This window comes from Cryptomeria japonica, chromosome 2 (genome assembly GCF_030272615.1).
Source record: "Cryptomeria japonica chromosome 2, Sugi_1.0, whole genome shotgun sequence".
Classification (NCBI taxonomy): Eukaryota; Viridiplantae; Streptophyta; class Pinopsida; order Cupressales; family Cupressaceae; genus Cryptomeria; species Cryptomeria japonica.
The window spans coordinates 328467024-328488820 of record NC_081406.1 but is presented as its reverse complement, the minus strand read 5'-3'; the positions used below and the strand labels follow the sequence as shown (position 1 = coordinate 328488820).

General features: G+C 37.7%; 1 protein-coding gene across 1 annotated transcript in view; it reads left to right on the top strand.

Moving 5' to 3' along the window:
* LOC131033854 (15-cis-phytoene desaturase, chloroplastic/chromoplastic) overlaps positions 1-21797 on the top strand; it is a 297259-nt gene that overhangs the window by 147074 nt on the left and 128388 nt on the right. The window contains exon 6 of the mRNA XM_057965148.2: positions 10164-10312. Coding sequence (XP_057821131.2) covers positions 10164-10312 — 149 coding nt within the window. The remainder of the gene's footprint in view (positions 1-10163; positions 10313-21797) is intronic.

The window sequence follows — 21797 nt, the reverse complement described above, 5'->3', positions numbered from 1 at the left end:
AGTGGAAAAAGTGAAATTAAAACTTGTCATTCTCTCCCAAAAACCCGATTTGCATTCCCTTATGCAAAATCGAATTTGTCTTTTTTTCCAAGAAACCCTAAATGCAAGGAAAAACGGTTTTTGACCATTTCAAGGCAATTTTTGTGGAGAAATTGTTGGAGGAGGAAGGCGTTTTGGCTTGCATCCTATTCTCATGCATTCTTGGACACCTTTCATGCCAAATGGAGGTTACATTGACTGGTTTTTCACCCTAGATCAGCAATGTCGTTTTTATTTAAAGCCACATTTTGGTTGATTAAATCCCAAACAAGCTGCAATCTCCTAAAACGTTTTGCCCTCTCTTACCTATGCGTGGAGTTTGAGAAGAGTTTTAAGCTATTTAATGATGCCATTGAAGATGCAAATGGTGGCCACGTTTTTCTCCACGTGATTCCTTTGGCCACGTTTTGCAACACTTGTCACTATTTCTTCTACTCCTCAGGCGTTTTGTTCCAATCCTCTTGGGTGTGCTCTCTCATTGGCATTTCGGTTCTCCAAGTTTGGAATTGCTGCTTCATTTATCAATTTGGGGCATTTTTGCAAAAACGTGTTAAGGGTTTGGCATTGCAGATTGCTTCTATTTATTGGTTTTCCTTCTTCTTTCCAAGAATTGGTTGCATTTCTTGAAAAGGCATTTTCAGTTTGAAGAAAGGTATGTTCTCTTTCCTTTCTTTCCTTCATTTTATTATTTTCTTGCTCTCTTGGTTTTCTTTCTTAGTCGCATTTTTGGACTGTGTTGTCCTTCTCCCAAAAATCTGTTTTTGTGAGAGAATTCTTCCCTTGGTATGCAATTTTTGAAATGCATTGTTCTTCCCTAAATTTTCTTTCTTTACTTGTATTCGGGATTTTTAATCCCGATTACAAGTTCGCTGGAAATTCTTGTTCTTCCCCTATGGTTAAGGAATTTAACTATTTTTGGTTGAAATTCCAAGTTAAAAAGTGTGAAATACCCCTCCCTTGCAAATTCGGGTTTTGAAAACTAGATTACATGTTGAAGAGTTCTTCCCATTTTCATGAAAATGACTTTCCCGGATTCTCCCATTTCTATCCATTCATGTTCCCCATATCTGTACTTTCCATTTCCGTCATTTTCCGCAAGTCAAAATCTCATTTTTCGTCCATTTCTCCATTTTCGAATTTACAAGTGTACTTGTATTCGGGTTTTAAAACCCCGATTGCATGTATGTCCTTTCCAACTTGTATACTTGCGAAAATTCTCCCAAGATCCGAAATTGGTCAAAGTCAAGATTTTCCCATTTCTACATATCTCCCGTCTTCCTCTCACCAGATCATGAAATTGAAGAATCAAAGTTTTACCCATTTGAAGAAGGAAGAATGATATTTGCAGTTGACTATGATGTTGCCTTAACTCTTTTAAGTCTTCATCATAGTATTCTAGGTTCACAATCAATGTCAGATTTGCCGGCATCTCCAACTCCAAAGAAGATGAAATACAAATATGACAAATATCAGAATGAGGTTGCACCTTCCCAGGTTTCTTCTCTTTTGGATCGCATCAGAGACACGGAGATAGGGCATGTTGATATGGCAGAATTCATCATCAGGGTAGAAGATCCACAGGATAATAACTTGCAGCGGTTGTTGGACAGCCATATTCACCATGCATCATCTTTCCCGATGGCTGCCCTAGAACCTGAGTTCGTTCTTGCATGTGCCCATCATTTTGACAAAGAGTCAAGAGTCATCAAAAATGATGATGGCGAAGCTATAATCCGTCTTGATGCAGATATGGTCGAGAAGGTTTTCAGAATACCTCCTGCACCTCTTTATATGGAAATCACCAAAGAAAGTGCAGCGGAGTATTATGTAAAAAGGGAAAAAGATTGCAAGCGACACATCAATAGGTGGATCCAAGAGCCACAAGCCTCCTTCTCAAGGTGGACGAAGTTGTACCGCTGCGATTTCAAATGGGAGATAGGAGACACCATCACTCTTCTTAGTAGGATGATGGGCTTTGAGCATTCCAATGTCTTTGAGCCATGGATGTATTAGTTCATTATGTTCATACGGCAGTCACATCACATTTCATGGGGGGAAGTCATCAACGATGCCTTGTGCGAACAACTTGCAGCAGTTCCTACCACTATGTCCACCTTCATGAATTCTTATTTGGTATATTTAGCAGCATCACTTAGACACTTTCCAGGTCTTTCTACCAAGGGTGATCGCTCACTTATACCAGTTTGGGAATATTATGACCAATTGCCATTGAGACCCCGCAGACTGCATTTCAGAAGGGTCCAAGATGCATTCTTTGGATATTTTATGTGTCAGTTTGACAGAAATCTCAGGAACAAGAGATTATCAGATGAGGCATGGGACAAGGTGTCTGAGTATGAGTGTTTGTTTCTGCAATTTCCGACCTTCACTTATATGAGGATCGGATGCTATGATGGTCAACCATACATGCTTCCCAGATACCCAACTGATAAGATCATTCTTGTGGAGTTGGGAAGACAGATCATGGCTGTTCACACTTTTCAATCTGCTAAGCACAAGGTTGGAATGGGGATCTCTACCACAAACCCATTGAAAATTGGCCGGTACTCCCTTGTCACATCTGTGAAGGCTAAGGCCATGGAGACTGAATTGCATGAAATCAAGCTTAAAAGGTTCAAACCTAGAGCTGATTTTGATTATAGGGGTATGAAGGAGAAGATCAAGAAATCCTTGTGCGTGTTCATCGCATTGAAGACATTTGGGTAGATCTCCGCACAGAAGCCAAAGTCCTCAAGATGGATTACTGCAGGCTCACTATTGAGCAAATTGTTGATTTGAACTTGGTGGATATCCCACAAGGGATGATTGATGACGGGCATATACTTGATCCTGAATACACTTCACGGAGGGTTGAGGAAGCTTCACTTCCTTTGATCCAATGGTCACACAAGGAGTGCATATCCATCCTTGACAGATTTCAGGCTATCTTGGCCAACACCAACACATGGCTGAAAAGTAATGCTGTTAGACTTATAAAAGTCAAGGTTGGTAAAGAAGATGATTCTACGGGGCCTCTTGGACGGAAGTCTGAGATTCAGATTGACAACAAGGAGGGTGCTTCATCTTCAGGCACAAGGATCAAGTTACGAGTCAGTGGTGCAGTAGTGCTTCCTCCTGAGGAGACGACTGTTTGTGGGAAGGAAAAATCACGATTCCATGTTCAGGTGATCGACCTGGATAATCCAGATGAGGGGCAACAATCTGATGATGCTCCCAAGTCTCCAGTTTTAGACTCGATGCATGAGGTCATTCCTCTGGTTTCCATCGAGACGCCTCTTTCTCCTCCTGATTTGCTTGTGGATGAGTCTCCTGAGAATGCAATTCCCATTTCAACATACGAGCCATCTCCTGATCATCAACAAGAGAGTGTGTTGAAAGTTCCTTAGAATATTCCTATTGGCATTCAGTTATCAGAAATTGATACTTCCACTTTTGGTTTTGAAGAATTCATGAGGCAATCTTCATGCCCATTGGTAACTGAGCAAACCGTAGTCGTTGTCCAAACATATATTCCTCCCATGATGACCACGGTGATTCAAACAGAAACTGCTTCTCCTTTGCCTACGATTGCTATTGGAGGGGAGTTGATGACTTTGCCTCCATGGCTTAGTTCTTTCACCCCGAAAAGGAAGAAGCAAGAAATCTCATCTGACGCTTTTGACTATCAGCAACTGAAACTGTCCAGATCCAAAGTTGCTAAGAAGGCCAAGACTATCTGCAGAGTAACTATTGACAGTAACAAGATGAAGGTAGCTGAAATTGTGGAACCTATTGCAGATAAGCCACTTGATGAAATGTCAGCTGTTGATTATAAGGTTACAAAGATAGAGTTGGGAAAGCAAACGCATGAGGTCATTAAATATGATGCTCAGTTTTCTTTTGCTTCGCTAGTGCAAAGGTGTGATGATCTTCTAGCAAAGAAAGACAAGCTAGAAGAGGAAAACCGACAACTTATGGCAGCCGTTCATAAAATTACAAAATCTGCTGCTGAAGGGAGTAACTCCATAGGTTCTTATGGTTCCCAAGAATCAATATGTGGAGTGGAAAGGGCTGCTCAAAAAGTACAAGCATTGGATTCCTGGGTTGATCAACTTCATGATCAATGTGTACAGGTAATGAAAGACATTTTTCAAATAATGTCTAAGTTGGAAATTGTTGAGGAGAAACTAGATCAAACTTCTAATACTTTCAAAAAGAATCTGGAAAGTGTTGAAGAAAGTTTGACAATTTGGTGTACCATGCCCCAACAATAGCTGAGTGTTCTACAGGAGCACGCCATCATCTCTTCCAGGGTCATGTACTTGGAATTTGAAGAACTCCTGGAAAACAAGACCCTTGTTCTTAAATCTGTCATTGAGGAGATCGGTGATGCAAAGAGATTTCGAGGCGAAGTTTACCGAGATATTGTCTCACATTGTGAAAGGGCTTCTTGCAACATAGTAAGTCAGGATGGAGAATGATTCCAGAAGAAGAAGTTCTTGCTGATTTATAGATGAGGATTCATAATGAATGGAGGAGCGAACAATTCTCGGCAGCTTCGATTCAAGCATTGATGAAACACCAAGCCTTTCTGCATGAAATCTAGTCTATCCTAGATAAAAATAATTCTGCGCTCCTCTGGTGTCATGACACTATTGTGAAGACCATGGTTGTTGCCAAGAACACCCATGAACCAAATCCCGAGGAACTACATGCGAGCATTCAGAAATTTCAAGGATTTGCGTCTTCACAAAATGCAACTTAAGTGTTTTTCAACAGTTAGTTGAATTTTCCCTCTTTTGTAATCTTTAGTTGTAATTTAGTTTTGACAAGTTACATGTAAAAGTATTTTTTGTAAAAAGCAAGTTACACATTACTTGCACTTTTGTAATTACATGTAAGGCAACTACAAGTTGTGTTCGATTAGGACTGTAGTTGGAATAAGTCTTAGTTAGTTGGAGTAACTCTTAGTTAGTTAATGAAGTCTCAGTTAGTTATTGAATGAGTCCTTGTGGTTGAGAGATCTCTCAAGTTAGTTAGGATCCTCCCACCTTTTTTTCAAGGCTCCTCTTCTATAAATACTTGAGGAGTCCATTGTAATTAATCTTTTGGAAAGCAAGCAAAAACTCTGCCAAATTTACAGCAAGAAGTCTTTGAGCTTATGTATGTGAATTGAAGGTTTTGAAGAATAATAAAGAAGGATTACTCAAGTTTTGAGTCTTTGAGCTACATGTTTGAGTTCGAATCTTTTTATTTCTTCTATGCAAAGTGTTTCTAAAGGAGCTTAGTCCAATCTGATTTGAAGTCTTTGAGCTGCAAGTAGAGAAGATTAATTAAAATAGGAAAATCTCTTGAAGGAGCAGCAAGTCTTTGAGCTTGCGTCTATTCTTGAGGAAAAATTATTGTTTGATAAGAAATATCAGCAAGTCTTTGAGCTTGCATTAGTTCTTGTCATTGTGTTGAAAGAATAGATTATTCCAGTCTTTGAGCTGTTGTCTTTTATTCATTGTAAAATTTAGTATAACAAAGGGTAGATAGGACTTCCAATAGTCAAGTCTTTGAGCTTGATATTGTTGTCCCGTCCTGAAGGAAGTGACGGGAGTCTTTGAGCTTTCAGGAAACTTCATTTTCTCTCTCATTTCATTTGAAAGTGGTTACTGCTGTTTATATTCTATCGCCATCCTTTTCTGTGAAGAGAAAAGGATATTGCCTTTCTTGAAAAAAGAAGAAAGATTGCTGTCCCATCCTATTTTATTTTCCAAGTTGTAGTTAGATAGAGGGAGCCTTCCCTTAATTAGGAGAGTTTTTACTCATGTGCTGTGGTTGAAACCACAATTTTGTATATTTCCCCAAGTGTACAAAATTTTCAACCAACAGGATGTAGAATACCAAAGCCTTCTGAAGAACAACACCTGGGCTCTGTATGATCTTCCTCTAGGGAAGAAACCCATTAGCTGCAAATGGGTCTACAAGGTCAAGTATCATGCAGATGGTACCTTAGATAAATACAAGGTCAGATTAGTTGCTCGAGGATTCACACTGCGGGAGGGCATTGATTATGAGGAGACATTTGCTCCTATTGCCAATATGAGTACCATTCGTCTTTTTCTCGCTATTGCAGCTTTGTTTCGATGGAAAGTCCATTAGATGGATGTTAGGAGTGCCTTCCTCAATGGTGAGTTGCAGGAAGAAGTCTACATGACGCAGCCTCCCGGTTTCAAGGTTGCCGGCAAAAAACATCAAGTATGTAGACTCGTTAAAGCACTGTATGGACTTAAACAAGCTCCCCAAGTGTGGTACATTAAGATTGATCAGTACTTAGTTGCTCATGGTTTTCAGCGTTGTCCTTCAGACAGTAATTTGTATATCAAATACTCTGGTGATTATATTCTCTTTCTTGTTGTCTATGTGGATGACTTAATCATTACTGGTACTTCAACACATTTGATTGCAGAAATCAAACAATTTCTGTGCCAGGATTTTGATATGATAGATTTGGGGCTTCTCCATTATTGTTTAGGTGTTGAGGATTGGCAGATTGATGGTAGCATTTTTATTTCTCAGTCTAAGTATGCCAGGAACTTGCTTGACAGGTTTCGTTCCACACCTATGGAGACTAGCTTGAAGTTGCCAGCCAAGTCTGATTCTCTTCCTGTAGATGAAACACAATTCAGGCAACTAGTGAGCAGTCTCATCTATCTTACTGCTACTAGACTTGATCTCAATTTTGCAGTGAGCTACATTTCACGCTTCATGACAGCCCCCAAGGCTGATCATTGGGTAGCAGCGAAGCGTGTGCTGCGTTATTTGGAAGGCACCTCTGATTATGGACTTCTTTACACTAGGAGTCATGATCCTAGACTCAGTGGGTTCACAGATTCAGATTGGGCAGGCTCGGTTGATGACAGGAAATCAACCTCTGGATATTTGGGATCCGGTGCAGTCACTTGGACTAGTAAGAAGCAGCAGGCAGTGGCTCTCTCCTTCACATAAGCAAAATATTGGGGAGCAATCAAGGCAACTTGTGAGGTAGTTTGGCTATGCAGATGCTTGCGGATATGCAAATATCTCAAGTAGGTCCGACCCCCTTGTTCTCTGACAATCAGGGAGTTTTCAAACTTGCCAAGAATCCAGTCTTCCATGAAAGAACCAAACATGTAGAGCTTCATTGTCATTACATTCAATAGTTGGTTGAAGACGGATCCATTTAGTTGCTGTATGTTCCTACAGCGGAGCAGCAAGCCGATATTCTCACCAAGCCCCTCAGTCTAGATAAGTTTGTAAAATTCAGGGGGTCTATTGGTGTAGTTGATAGATTGAGCATTAAGGGAGGGTATTAATATTATATTTTCCTAAGTTATTAATGCTCAATAATGTAATATATTGTAAGATATTGTAATTTTAGTTTCTTATTAGAATCTTTCTATTTTGAGATTCTTTGTAATTTTTTATAATGATCTTCATGATCATTCGTAAATACAACAATCATTTTTTACCAATTTTCCAGAAATGTTTTCTTCATCCTTTGGAATTCTTCACCCTGTAGTTGTGGTTCCTTGATTTCTCATTACCTCCTTGTAGTAGTTCTAGAGCTCTTCATCATCATGTAATCCTTCATGTTGTAATGCTCCTCTTTGCTTTATCCTCATCTTGATGTCATCTTGCATTGATCATCTTGTAGAGCCCTTCATCTTGATCTTGGATTTCCAAGGGAAATCCAAGGTCGTTGTAGAATCTTCCATGTGATCCTCTTGAATGTCTTAAATTCCCTCTTGAATCAACATGGAATCAAGGAATTTCCAAGTGCTAGTGAAGGGTGATCAAGGAATTGTGAGTGCTAAATTAACTTGTGCATGGACAAGTGAATGTTGTGAAGAATTTTCCAAGGAAATCCACAAACTTTCTAAGGAAAATTTAAATTTGAAAGTGAATCCATGCTTAAGATGTGGATTTTGCATTTGAATTTAGGAGTTCCACATTTGCATAAGGAATTGACCATTTTAATTTTGGATTCCATGTTTCACTATGAATTCCACACTTCACCTTAGGATTTGAAACAAACTTTGTGAATTTCCACATTTCAACAAGGAATTAATTTTGCACTTTATAATTCCTCATTCAACCAAGGAATTTTCCAAGATTTTCCTTATCTCCCCCTCCTATCAAGGTCGGAAAATCTGACCTTGACAAGGAATTTTCATTATTTTCCAAATTTTCACACTTTTGACAATTTGCCTTGACAACATTTTTTGTTTTTTGCAACATTTTTCGCATTTTTGACAATTTTGACAACATTGACATTTTTTTGACAAAATTTTGCAATCTCACCCCTCATTCTCAATCTTGACGCTCAATCATGGATTCTGGACTTGAAACTTGAATTCCTGGCTTGATCACACCCTTGGTCCTGAATTTGGACAAATTCCATTTTCATTCCTTGGAACAATTTACACATTTCTAATCTCAAGCTAGGAACCTTCCTAGTCCAGGCGATGAATTGCATGTTCAGTTCCTATCCTAGACCTGGGATTCTTGACTTTAACATACCTATCCAAGGATTGAAGTCTGCACTCTAACCCATTTTAAGTATTGATCAACACACTTGCTCGGACTGACAAGACATCACTACCCTCCCCAAAGGCTAAAAGACTAAAACTATTGCCAAGCTAAAACAAACTACCCAAAACTACTAACCTAAGAAGTGAAAAAGTGGGGGTCCCCATTTGCAACACAAGGTGCAGTGGGGATAGCCTTCTCCATTTAGTACAGTGAATTTGTTAGACTGTTATAAAAAATTCTGCATCTTTTGAGAGGAATTGATGTATGTTTTGAGATTACAAGGCTTGTTGAGCTTGTAAACACTGTGTATCTTTCTCTTGACATTGCTGTTTTCAGAATCTTTTCCAAGGATAAGAACTGTTTCAAAGTATCTGAAATTAATTTTAATTCTTGATTGCATGGCCTAGTTAGTATGTTACTGACAAGATTTCTGGGGTTATACCATTGGGGAATAGGTTTAGCAGGGTTGAGAGGTGTAGGGCTTAGGAATGGCAGTTTTGTGTTCAGGGTTAGCCAACTTTGGTTGGACATCTTGTTGGCATTGTTAAGGTGGAGGAGGTTCTCCCTAGGAAAGCACTGATTTGTTTTTTTGACAGTATCATTCAATTCAAGTTTGTTATTAAGTATCTAGTTCAGCATGCCTGCATCTGCTTTCCAATGCTATTTTAATGCCCTCAGAATATTGATGTTAAGTTGGCAGTAGGTATACTCTCTATCTTTGAGACTTTTTAAGTGACATAACAGATACACTTTCTCAGCTCCTGTATTGGTTCTGGGTCTGATTTACCAGTTTTAATTAGTGATGAATTGAGTACCTTCTAAATCTATTGAGATGGCCTTCCTTCTTTACTATAGTATAGACCTTTTATTCATAAAAACACTATAATCAATGTTCATAGAGTTTTGATGTTCATTGCAAATATGCATCTGGACAATCTAGAAAAGCTTAAGTATTATGAAGTTGTTTTTAATCATTTCAGAAGCATTCATCTATTATCAAATTTCAAAATAAAATAATGACAGGTATTAAAGCACATGCTGGCTTTCCAGAAGCAATGACACATTTGACTAATGTAGGCATGAACGGCCCATATATGACCTTTGCTCTTAATTGTAAGCACTCAATATCTTTCCTTGATTCTTCCATCTCAGAAACAATATTCTCAGCAAAATTAAGTCAGGGGCATATTATGCTTCCATTTTATTTTAAAAATCTCTATGACATATAACTTTGAATCTTCTTCTGCACAAAAAGAAAGTGTCAGGCATTGGGGAATACTTTTCTTACAGTTTGTTTCTTGACTGATCATGGAATATTTAGTATCCTGTTATGCCATGTTTTGTTTTCAACAAAATCTTGCAAAGGATTTGAAAAACAACTATTAAGGTTCCAGATATGAAATGTGATTTTTCAGATAAATTTCATATAATTATAAATTTGATTTTTAATTATACGTCAGAAATTCTTGCAAGTGTCTCTAATACTAGTTTATTCATACATGCATATTTATATTGACAATCATTGTTGAAAATTAAAAAGTGTTTTGTCCATTCATTAATTTCAGGAATTTGGGCGATTCTAAAGAACAATGAGATGTTGACATGGCCAGAAAAAATACGATTTGCATTTGGACTTTTACCAGCAATTGCTGGAGGTCAAGCTTATGTTGAAGCCCAAGATGGCTTAACTGTTAAAGAATGGATGCGTAAGCAGGTCAGAAACCATTTGGTCAAGTGTGTGATACTTTTGGTGTTTTTTGGTTGGCCCAGATTCCAATTCCCAGTTGGTGTTTACCAAATAAACTGGGAAATTTATAGTATAACATGCATAAACTAATTTAAATGCTACACTACCAATGCAATAGTATATTAATGAAAGGAACACTTCATGATACCTTGTTGAAGGTAGTTTTCAATTATAGACAACGCAGTTCAGGGAGGACTGTGTAATGGATGCCCCTGATTCGTTTTTGGAATATACTTGCCAAACACTTAACCAAAACAAACATCTAATTGAAAGATCACTGCTGTAATGAATGATAAAACATTTGGATCTTGCTAAAATGCTGATTACATCATCTTTGATTGAAAGCCATTTTCAAATACATTCTCTCAAGCTACAGATATAAACATTAGCAAACATAAAAATACCTCATAATAACATCATTAACTGTCCCTTAAACTCTGATCCAAAGAGTTAAACAGAACAGTTTTGAAACAACAGAAAATTGTCTTCAGCTACAGCCTGAATATATCAGCAAATTACTCCCATATGTTCCCAAGCATTGGCCATGTTATTAACATCATAATAGGTATCTTTCCAGCATGTTTAAACACACTTTGAAAGGTCTGATATTAACTTGTATTGGACTGAAATCACAAGAGTAGCATTTCCAGAAATACAAGCAAGTTTTCCCAAATCTGTTACACGAACATAATGACTGAAACTTCATCAAATTCACTCCTAAATATCATCAAAATGCTCTTATAACCCTGCAGCTACTGGACGTCTCTGTTTGACCAGAAATAAGTGGGTTTAAGCATAATGATCACACAACTTTGGCCTCCCTAAAACTCACGTCCTCTTTCACAAGTGAGCAGCCTGTCTAAAAGCGCGATTTCTTTTAGAAAATCAGCGACACCATGAAGCCCTCAAATATCATATAGAAAATGATCACCCAGCCTTAGGGAGTTCATTAGAGCAACACCCATGATCCATAAATCTTCTCATTTTTCATGGCGTCTAAAAATGATAGGTATGGCCAGGATCCAAGAAGTCTTCAAGAACTTTAAAGGAAACACCAGAAAAACCTTCACAAACCTATGCAATGCTTATCTAAGCTGAAAACCAAAACTTACTCCTCAAAATACACTAAAAATATTCATATTCATGCAAACCCCAAATCCAAAACTTCATTTAAAACCAGTATTTCCTGTGAAGAATCATTGGACCAGCTAGGATGGGTCTCTCACCACTGAAACCAGCAAGATTAAAGAGGGTTTTCATCCTCAACAATTTCTGGAAGAACCCAAATGCCTATTCCGACAGCATCTTTGTATGTGTGCAAACTCTGAATGAAGAAATGAAAGCCCAAACTCCAATATATAGAGCTTGGAGGCAAAAATTAGGGCATTTCAAATATTTGAATATTATATTACCTTGAAGAGTCTCCCATAAAACCTTTTTTGTAAAACAGCTTTTGTCCCCCAAAGCCTAGGTGTCCAACTTGGGGACATAACTTTATGAAATATTTAACACTTTTAAATATTAAAAAGTCACTTTTCAAACACTTCGTGAAAATATTAAAATAATTTCCATCACCTTATGGAACTTGCCAAGACATTGGAAATAAAAATTCGATTATGCTGTGTTGGTTGAAAATTTTGTACACTTGGGGAAATATACAAAATTGTGGTTTCAACCACAGTGTGTGAGTAAAACTCTCCTAATTAAGGGGAGGCTACCCCTATCTATATTTAATCTAAAACTAAATGGGATGAGACAACCGTCTTTTTCCTTTCTTCAAGAAAGCCAATATCATTTTCTCTTCATAGAAAAGTGATAGCAAGTTAACTTAAAACAACAATGACAACCTTTTGAAATAAGATGAGAGAAAGGAAATGAAGTTTCCTGAAAGCTCGAAGACTTCCGTCACTTCCTTCGGGACGGGACATTAATATCAAGTTCAAAGATTTGAATATATGAAATCCTATCTACCCTTTTCTATGCTAATGATGTCAAGAACAAATTATAGCAGCACAAAGTCTAAAGTATGAGCTCAAAGACTCACAATTTCTTAGCATAAAATCTATTTCTAATCTCTCTCACAAGATTAAGTGTGAGCATAAAGACTTACAACTCTTCCCAAGAGAATATTTACTCTAATTGATATTAACCTCCAATACTTGCAACACAGAGACTGTAAATCAAATTCGATTAAGCTCTCTAAGAAACACTTGCAAGAAAGATAATATGAAACACAAACTCAAAAATGTAGCACAAAGACTCAACACTTGAGCAATCTTCTTCTATTTCTTTCAATTCTTCAATTTACACATAAAAGCTCAAAGACTTTCTTGCTGCAAACTTGGCACAATTTTCGCTTGCTTTCTAAAAGATGAGAAAATACAATAGACCCCCTCTAGAATTTATAGGAGGAGAACCTTGAGAAAAAAGTGGGAGCATCCCAACTAACTTGAGAAATTCTCTCAACCACCAAGACTTATTCAACAACTAACTATGACTTATTCAAAGTTACAATTCCTATTCTAAATTGACTTGTAACTTGTCTACTTGTAATTACAAAAGTGCAAGTAATGACTTAACTTGCAATTTACAAAATGTTTTTACAAGTAAACATGTCAAAAGAGAAACTACAACTAAGAAATTACAATTCTGAAAATGCAACTAAGTGTTGAAAAACACTTATGTTGCAGCATGTGTAGACATGAATCCTTCAAACTTCTAGATGATCATTTGCAGCTCATCAGGATTCGGTTCATGGGTATTATTTGCCACGATCATGGTCTTCACAATAACATCGCTGCAACGAAGGATTGTGGCATTATTCTTCTCAAAGGAAAACTTAATTTCTTGTAAGAAGACATGGTATGTAACCAAAGCTTGAATAGATGCAACGGAAAATGGTTCACTCTTCCACTCATGATGAATCTTCAACTGTAGATCTGAGAGAACCCTTTCTTCTGATAATAATTCCCCATTCTGATTCATGATATTACAAGAAGTTTTCTCACAATGAGAAACAACATCTTGAAATACTTCCACTCGCAATCTCATGGCATCATCAATGTCTTCAACAAGTGACTTGAGAACAAGGGCTTTGTTCTCCAAGAGCTCTTGGTATTCTAGATACACAACCCTTGAAGGAATAACCTGATGTTCTAGAAGAACACTTAACTTTTGTTGAGGAATCTTGAGCCAAGTTGTCAAGCTATCTTCCACCTTTCCTAAGTTCTGTTTGAAAGTGTCAGAAACCTGGTTCAATTGTTCCTCAATGGTCTTCAATTTGACCATCATTTGAAAAACCTCCTTTAAGACCTGTGCACACAAATCATGAAGCTGATCGACCCAAGATTCCAAAGCTTGTACCTTTTGAGCAACTCTCTCAACTCCTTGAATTGATTCTTGTGGACTGGAAGAACTTGAAGGATTGCTCCCTTCACTAGCGGATTTAGTGATCTTTTGAACAACTGTAACAAGTTGCCTATTCTCCTCTTCTAGCTTGTCCTTCTTTGCTAGAAGTTCATCATATCGCTGTACTAGTGAAGCTACAGACTCTTGGACATCATGCTTGACTACTTTATGTGTTTGCTTACCCAACTCTACCCTTGTGACCCTGTAATCAGCAACTTGCATCTCCTCATGTAGCTTGTCTACAAGAGGCTCAACAATTTCAGCCACCTTCATCTTGTTGTTGTCAACTATTACCCTTGAGATTGTCTTGGCTCTTTTAGCAACCTTGGGCCTAGATTGCTTAAGCTGCTGATAATTAAAGACATTAGGAGAAATTTCCCGCTTCTTTCTTTTGGGAGTGAAAAAACCGAGCCATGGAGGTATAGCTATTAGCTCTCCTTTAGTAGCAGCTGAAAGCAAAGGAGAAGCAGTTTCTGTTTGAACAACTGTGGTCATCGTGGGGAATGTATCTGTCTAGATGACGACCATGGTTTTCTCAGTAACTAAAGGGCATGAAGATTGTCTCATAAACTCCTCAAAGCCGGAAGTAGAGGTATCAATTTCTAACAAATGAATACATGCAGAAGTATCCTCAAAGATTTCCAACAAACTCTCTTGTTGATGATCAAGAGGTGGCTCAACTGCTAAAATGGGAATGGCATAATGAGGGGACTCATCCACTACTATAGGAACATCATGAATAGTGGAAGAAGCATCCTCATCTGTGTCAAGAAGAGATAAAGGTAGCTCCTTGAGGATTGAGGAAGGAACCTCATGAGGTGACTCCGAAGCTAGTGACTTAGGAGCATCATCTGACTATTGTTTTTCCTCTGGATTTTCAAGATCAATCACATAAATATGAAGCTGAGATTTCTCCTTTCCACGAACTGTTACCTCCTCAGGAGGAAGTACCATTGCCCGATTCACCCGTAACTTAATTTTAGTGCCTGAAGATGACGCACCTTCCTTGTTATCTATTTGAATCTTGGACCTACGACCAAGGGGTCCTGTAGAGTCATCTTCCTTACCAATTTTGATCTTGATAAGTTTAACACCATTACCTTTGACCCAAGTGTTGGTGTTAGCTAGGATAGGCTGAAATCTCTCAAGAATGGAAGTACATTCTTTGTGTGACCACTGAATTAATGGAAGTGGGGCTTCATCAACTCTTTGTGAAACATACTCCGGATCAAGTACATTCCCATCATCAATCATTCCTTGCGGAATGTCCACCAGGTTCAAATCAATAATCTGCTCAAGGGTGAGCCTGCAATAATCCATCTTACGAACCTCCTTTTCTAGACAAAGATCCGCCCAAATGTCTTCTATCCGATGCACATGTATAAATGATTTTTTGATCCTTTCTTTCATGCCTCGATAGTCAAAATCTGCCCTTGACTTGAACCTTTTAAGTTTAATCTCCTGCAACTCAGTCTCCATGGCCTTGGCTTTGGTAGACGTGATGAGGGAATATCGGCCAATCTTCAATGGGTTAGCTGAAGAGATTCCCATTCCAACCTTATGCTTGACCGATTGATATGCATGAACAGCCATGATCTGTCTTCCCAACTCCATAAGAATAATCTTATCGGCTGGGTCTCTAGGAAGCATGTATGGTTGCCCACTGTAACATCCAACTCTCATGTATGTGAAAGTTGAGAACTGAAGGAACAAACAGCCATACTCATTCATCTTCTCCCATGCTTCGTTTGACACTCTTTGTTTCCCAATGTCTTGTCAAACTGACACATGTAGTGACCAAAGAAAGCATCCTGAACCCTCCTGTAATGCAATCTGTTGGGCCTCAAGGGCAACTGATCATAGTATTCCCACATAGGTATAAGCGAGTGATTACCCTTGGTAGAGAGACCAGGAAAATGTCTAAGTGATGCTGCAATATACACAAGATATGAGTTCATATAGAACTTCATAGTGGTAGGAACTGCTACAAATTGTTCACACAAAGCGTCACTGATTACTTCTCCCCAAGAGATGTGATGGAACTGCCTTATGAACATGATAAATTGATACATCCAGGGTTCAAAAACATTAGAATGTTTCAAACCCAACATCCTGCTAAGGAGAGTGATGGTGTCTCCGATTTCCCACTTGAAATCACAACAATGCAATTTGGCCCATCTTGTGAGGGCTACCCGTGGTTCATGAATCCACCTGTTAATGTGGCACTTGCAATCCTTTTCCCTTTTGGCATAGTAATCAGCTGCACTACTTTTGGAAATCTCCATGTATAGGGCAGCAGATGGGATTCTGAAAACTTTCTCAATGGTGTTCGCAGCAAGACGGATTATGGCTTCTCCATCATCATTCTTGATGGTTCTTGTCTCCTTGTCAAAATGGTGAGCACAAGCAAGAGCGAACTCGGGTTCTAGGGCAGCCACCGGAAAAGAAGAAGCATTGTGAATGTGGCTGTCCAACAATCGCTGCATATTGCTATCCTTTCGATCCTCCACCCTTTTGATGAAATTTGAGATATCAACATGCCCTATTTCTGTATCCTTGATATGATCCATAGGGAGGAAACTTGTGAAGGGGAGACCTCATTCTGGTACTTATCAAATTTGTATTTCATCTTCTTTGGAGGGGAAGATGATAGTAAATCTGACATTGACGAACAACCTGGTCTACTGCGATGAAGACTTAGAAGTGCCAAAGCAACATCAAGATTAGCCACAACTATCATCTTTCCTCTTCAAATGGGAAAAAATTCTAACTCTTGCACTTCACAACTTTGTGAGAGGAAGATGGGAAATAAATAGGGAATGCTTGGAACTTGGCTTTTGACCAATTTCGGATCTTGGAGAATGTTTTACAAGTATACAAGTGGGGAAGAACAAATGTGCAATCGAGCTTTTGAAACTCGAATGCAAGTATACTTGTAAAAAGGAAAATGAAGTAGTGAGTGAAAAATGAGATTTTGACATGTAGGAAATGGTGGGAATGGTATGTACGGTTGATGGCAATAAAAATGAGTGAAATGAAAAGATTTTGGGAAGATCATCTTTATGAAAATGGGAAGAACTTTCAACTTGTAATCAAGTTTTAAAAACCCGATTTTGAAAGGATGAGCATTTTTCCAACTTTGAAACTTGGAATTTCAACAAAAGATGGTTAATATTTTTCAACCAAAGGAGTAGATCAACTATTTTCATGTCACTTGCAATCAGGTTTTTAAATCCCGAATGCAAGCAAAGAGGGAAAATGGGGAAAGACAATGCAATTTGTAAATTGCTTTGCAAACTTGGAACAAAGGGGAAAATCTCTCACAAAACCGATTTTAAGCAAGAACAAAACAAAACTAACATATATACAACTTGATCAAGGAAACTAAAACAAACTAAAACAAGAGATGAAAGCAAGAACAAGAGAAGAAAACATACTTTGATCAACAAAAATGACCTCCCAAGAACAAGAAGCAATCCTTGAAAGAAAAGAATGAATCTCTTAAATAAACAAAAGAAGAAGATTCAAACCCTAGCCACATTTTTCAAAAATGCCATATGCAGCAAAAACGCCTAACAAATGCATGAAGAATCGGTCAAATGAAGCTTCCAATCTCCACGTCTAGGTAAGAGAAGCCAAAACGACTTAGGAGAAGGAGGATTCGTGGCACTTTCATGAGGTAAACGTGGCATTTGAAGAACACGTATTTGCTGTTTTAACACCTTTGAACCAGCAAAAACGATTACCATGTGGCACAAAAAGAGCTTCAAAATGCATGAAAATCGCTTAGGATTCAAAATGCCTTGCTCCTTAAATCTCTCCACAAAATTCGATTGAATCCTTCAACAAATTCGACTTCAATAGCTGGTTGGGTTCTTGGGGAAGGGCAACAAGTTTAAAATTTGCAAAGAACATATGAAATCGGGTTTCTAAAACCCATTTGCAAGTTTTAATATGTTCACTTTTCATGCATTAAGGCAAAATCGGGTTTGTGAGAGAAAACTACATGTGTAAAATACATGTAAAAGAGAAATAAAACTCCCTTTACATGTTTTAAACAACTCAACAAAAGACTAGTAAAGGGAAAATAAAATTCCTTTAACATGTCACAAAAATAAGTTAACTTAAAAATAAAACTTGTAATAGGGAAATAAAATCCCTACTACAACTTAAAGTGACTTTATAAAACTTGTTAATGGAGGAGAAAACCCCTACCATAACTTAAAATCACTTAAGTGAAACTTTTTAAATAAATTACAAGTTTTATTTTAACTTTATAATTTAAAGTTCACTTGTAATATGTTCAAAAAGTTCCTACAATGACTTTAAAGATAAAAAAGAACAAGGGGGGAAGTAAAACTTGCAACTTAAGGAAAATTTCCCACCTGCAGTCACGGAGAAAAGACGTGAAATTGAAGGAAAAACAAAGCAAACAAACTCGAAACATGGTTTGAGGATAGACTGAGGATTAGTCTAGTCCAGGGGTAAAGCAAAATTCTACCTCGGGAAGGGTGCCACAGAGTAAAATTTTCATTTTTTGACAAAAATTTCTATGTAATAGTCCATATTTTTTAAAACAAAAATGAGGACAACATGCTGAAATATAACTGAAGCTGAAAGATGATAACTAATGCCGGCGTGAGCACTTATCATAAATAGTTGTGTTCTTTGAGAACCAAAGAGGAAAAACCCAAAGAAACCTAGAAAGATCGTTGCCATGGAAGCACTTACTATAAATAGTAGTGTTCCGTGAGGGTTGAGGAGAACAAACCAAAAAACCTAGAAAAATCAGTTCCATACAAGCACTTACTATAAGTAATAGTGTTCCTCAAGGGTTGAGGAGAACAAACCAAGAAAGATTAGTGCCAGACGAGAACATTGTTCTCAGAGGATTGAGGAGAACAAACCTAAGGAAACCTTGAAAGATCTATAAAAAACCCAAAACGCTTCAAAGAGTGTTGTCGTCAATTGACACTCAAACTGTTGTCGGCAACCAAGAAATTGTAACCTGAGCTCTCCAAGAACATTGGAGCACTTCCTACACACTTGGGAACCTAAGGAAAACCTCAGGAACTAACCAACATTCTCAAAACAAGATGGTGTAAAAATGGGGACATTACAGACTACACATAAACATTAGTGCACTTCCTTGGCTATATCAATTTTACTTGAAGGGACACCATGATTGATATAACTATTTATAATCTATTTGCTAATGTACTACCTTTAGCCAACAATAAGATAACAAAACAAGTAGGTCATACAAGTATTAACAAAATAAATCTATAATTGGTTTCTTGAAAAAACCTAAAGATCTGGATCTGCTTTGTTCTAGGTTTGTGTTTGGGCCCGGTTCGCTTTGGGTACAGGTCCTGTTATGATTTCTTTTTTCATATGTTTTTGGTTTTTTGGTCTTCATAGCTTGACAGTCAACCTTAAAACCTAACTTTAAAATGTAAATTGAACCTCAAAACAACATATATATATATATATATATATATATATATATATATATGTATATATATATATATATATATATATATATGTATGTATATATATGTGGTAATGTGAACTACTTCCTGTTTTCAAGGTGAAATATGCATATGATTTTTTTATGTTTGTTGCACTGACATACTTGTTGGATTAAATTGTCATTGATGTCAAAGGTTTTCTGTTTGGGCCAACTTCCTTTAGAAAGGAAATAGATTTAGCAAATAAATATCACAAGCTTGCTGGGCCGACTTCCTTTGGAAAGGAAATAAATTAAGTAAATAAATATCACAAGCTTGCTGGACTGACTTTTTTTGGAAAAGAAATAAGAATAAAATTAATAAAAATTATATTTTATAGGTGCTGGCCAACCTTTGTGAAAGAAATTAAATAACTTTGCTGGTCGACCTGGTTGAAAGGGCATAACTGCTCAATGAAGAGGCATGTCAAGGGTATAAATAAGAGTTTTTGGGAGTACATGTAAATCTTCCATTCATTGGATATCTTTCTAATAAAGAGCAGATAATAAGAGCAGAAAACTAGGTGTTTAAGAGCAGAAAATCAGATCTTTAAGAGGAGAATTATAAGGGCAGAAAATTAGATTTTTGAGCAAAAATTAGGGCAGACATTGTGCAGATTTGTAAGCTTATTTTGAAGATCATATTTCAGATCTGAGTGGAGAAAAAGTTCAAGGCAAATTGTAGGCAGATTTTGAAGGCCTTGAAAGGATCTAGGGCAGATCCAAATATCATAGTTTTCGAAGGTTGGTGCCTTCTACATTGCAAATCAGGTAGGTTGGATCCTCTTACTCAAAGAGATTGAAGTCTCTTGCTGAGTTGTGCTCAGTGGAGGGGATTGGTGTCTCCTGTGGGTTGGTGTCTACGAAGTTGTAAGAAGTTCTCTAGAAATCACATAAAATTGTCTGTGCATTTTGTGTTCTAATTTGTTAGATCTTACTTGTGTGGATGTTTGTAATGCCCCCTTTTCTAGGCGACATGAGATGAGGAGGGGTTGACCTATCATTCGAGGTCCCGTAGGTCAACGGTATGGTTAGGGGACTCATTCTGAGGGTCATGGATCTTTGTAGGGGCTCTGTGAGAGCCATTTTGGACCTTTAGACGATAATTCCTACTTTTTAGGGAGGTGTCCTATTTTTTTAGGGAGAACTGGCAATTGACTGGATGATCACCCGGTGGACCAAGGAGCAAAGGAGGATCCTTTTGAGCAGTTACAGGTGTTTGGAGAGAGGTTCCTATTTTTTAGGGCAAGTCCCTACTTTTAGGATGAACTGCCAGTTGGCCTGCGGGACTCAGGCAACATCAGTGATCACAGTGCTTCAGATGGAATTCAAATCTGAGTCACGGATTTCATTTTATGAATAAATTAGGAAATATTTAGTTGGATTAAATAAATAATAATAAAGTGAAATAATATAATCACTTTATATTAATAAAGTGGCCCCTTGGCACATTTTCCTAGAAGTTATAACTTAAATATATGGCCACTTTTAATGAGGAATTAGATCCTCAATGGGTCAAACCACTTAGGGGAAGTATTTTTTTAATAAAAATAAACATTTTAACATGTTTTATGATGCCAAAAGTCCAACCCTAACCCCAAATTCGAATTAGGGTTTGAGGAATGTAAAAGAGCATTTGGGAGTTCATTTGTGCATTATGTTTTGATGATTTTTGAAGAATTCTTTACCTTCAGCAGGTCTGCAGCATATTGGCAGAGTTCTGGAGCAAATTTGGGGACGAAAACTTCCAAATTGTAGGCGTAGGTTGGAAACCCTCACATCTATCAGCATATTGAACATTATTGGAAGCTCTTTTCAGGTCTTTGGGACCAAATTCAAGAGTATTTTGGTGGATTACAGCAAAATTAAGGTCTGAAATTCTGATCTGGGCAGAAATAACACTATTTCCAGCAAGCATATGTTCCTAATCAGCAGGCCGTTCCTTTCCCAGGCTGGCCGTACCTCTATTTCTGTAATGTCCCCATTTTGAAGCAAGATTTAATAATAATAAAATTAAAATATAAAAGAATAAAAATTAAAATAAAATAATTATAATTTAGTTAAGTTTAATGAATAGCTAAAAGGCATGAAATGAAAAGTGTGACTCCCTCAAACATGAGATATAAAAGGGAGAAGAGAACCTCATTTGAGTGGGGAACATGGGAGATGGAAATGCAGACCTGTTTGTGAAAGTTTGTATCCCTTCAAAGGGCAGAATTAATGAAGAGTTGCACTCCTTCAAAGGGTGCTAATGGTGAAAGAGTGCATCTCTTGCCAAAGGGCATACATGATGAAGAGGTGTGACCTCTCCCTCATATTGGGGGATATAAAAGGGAAGAGGGATCAAATGGAATGGGGAATTGAATGAGCTGAATATGATATAAGACGGGAATAAGCACGGGAGGCAGAGAAGCTACGCCAACAGTCTGCGAGGAGGTAAGTGGTTAAGTCTTACGCTTAAGGAATATATATGTGTGTGGATGTGTGTGCCACACACACACATATATGTTTATAATGGATCTGTCTCTTTGACAG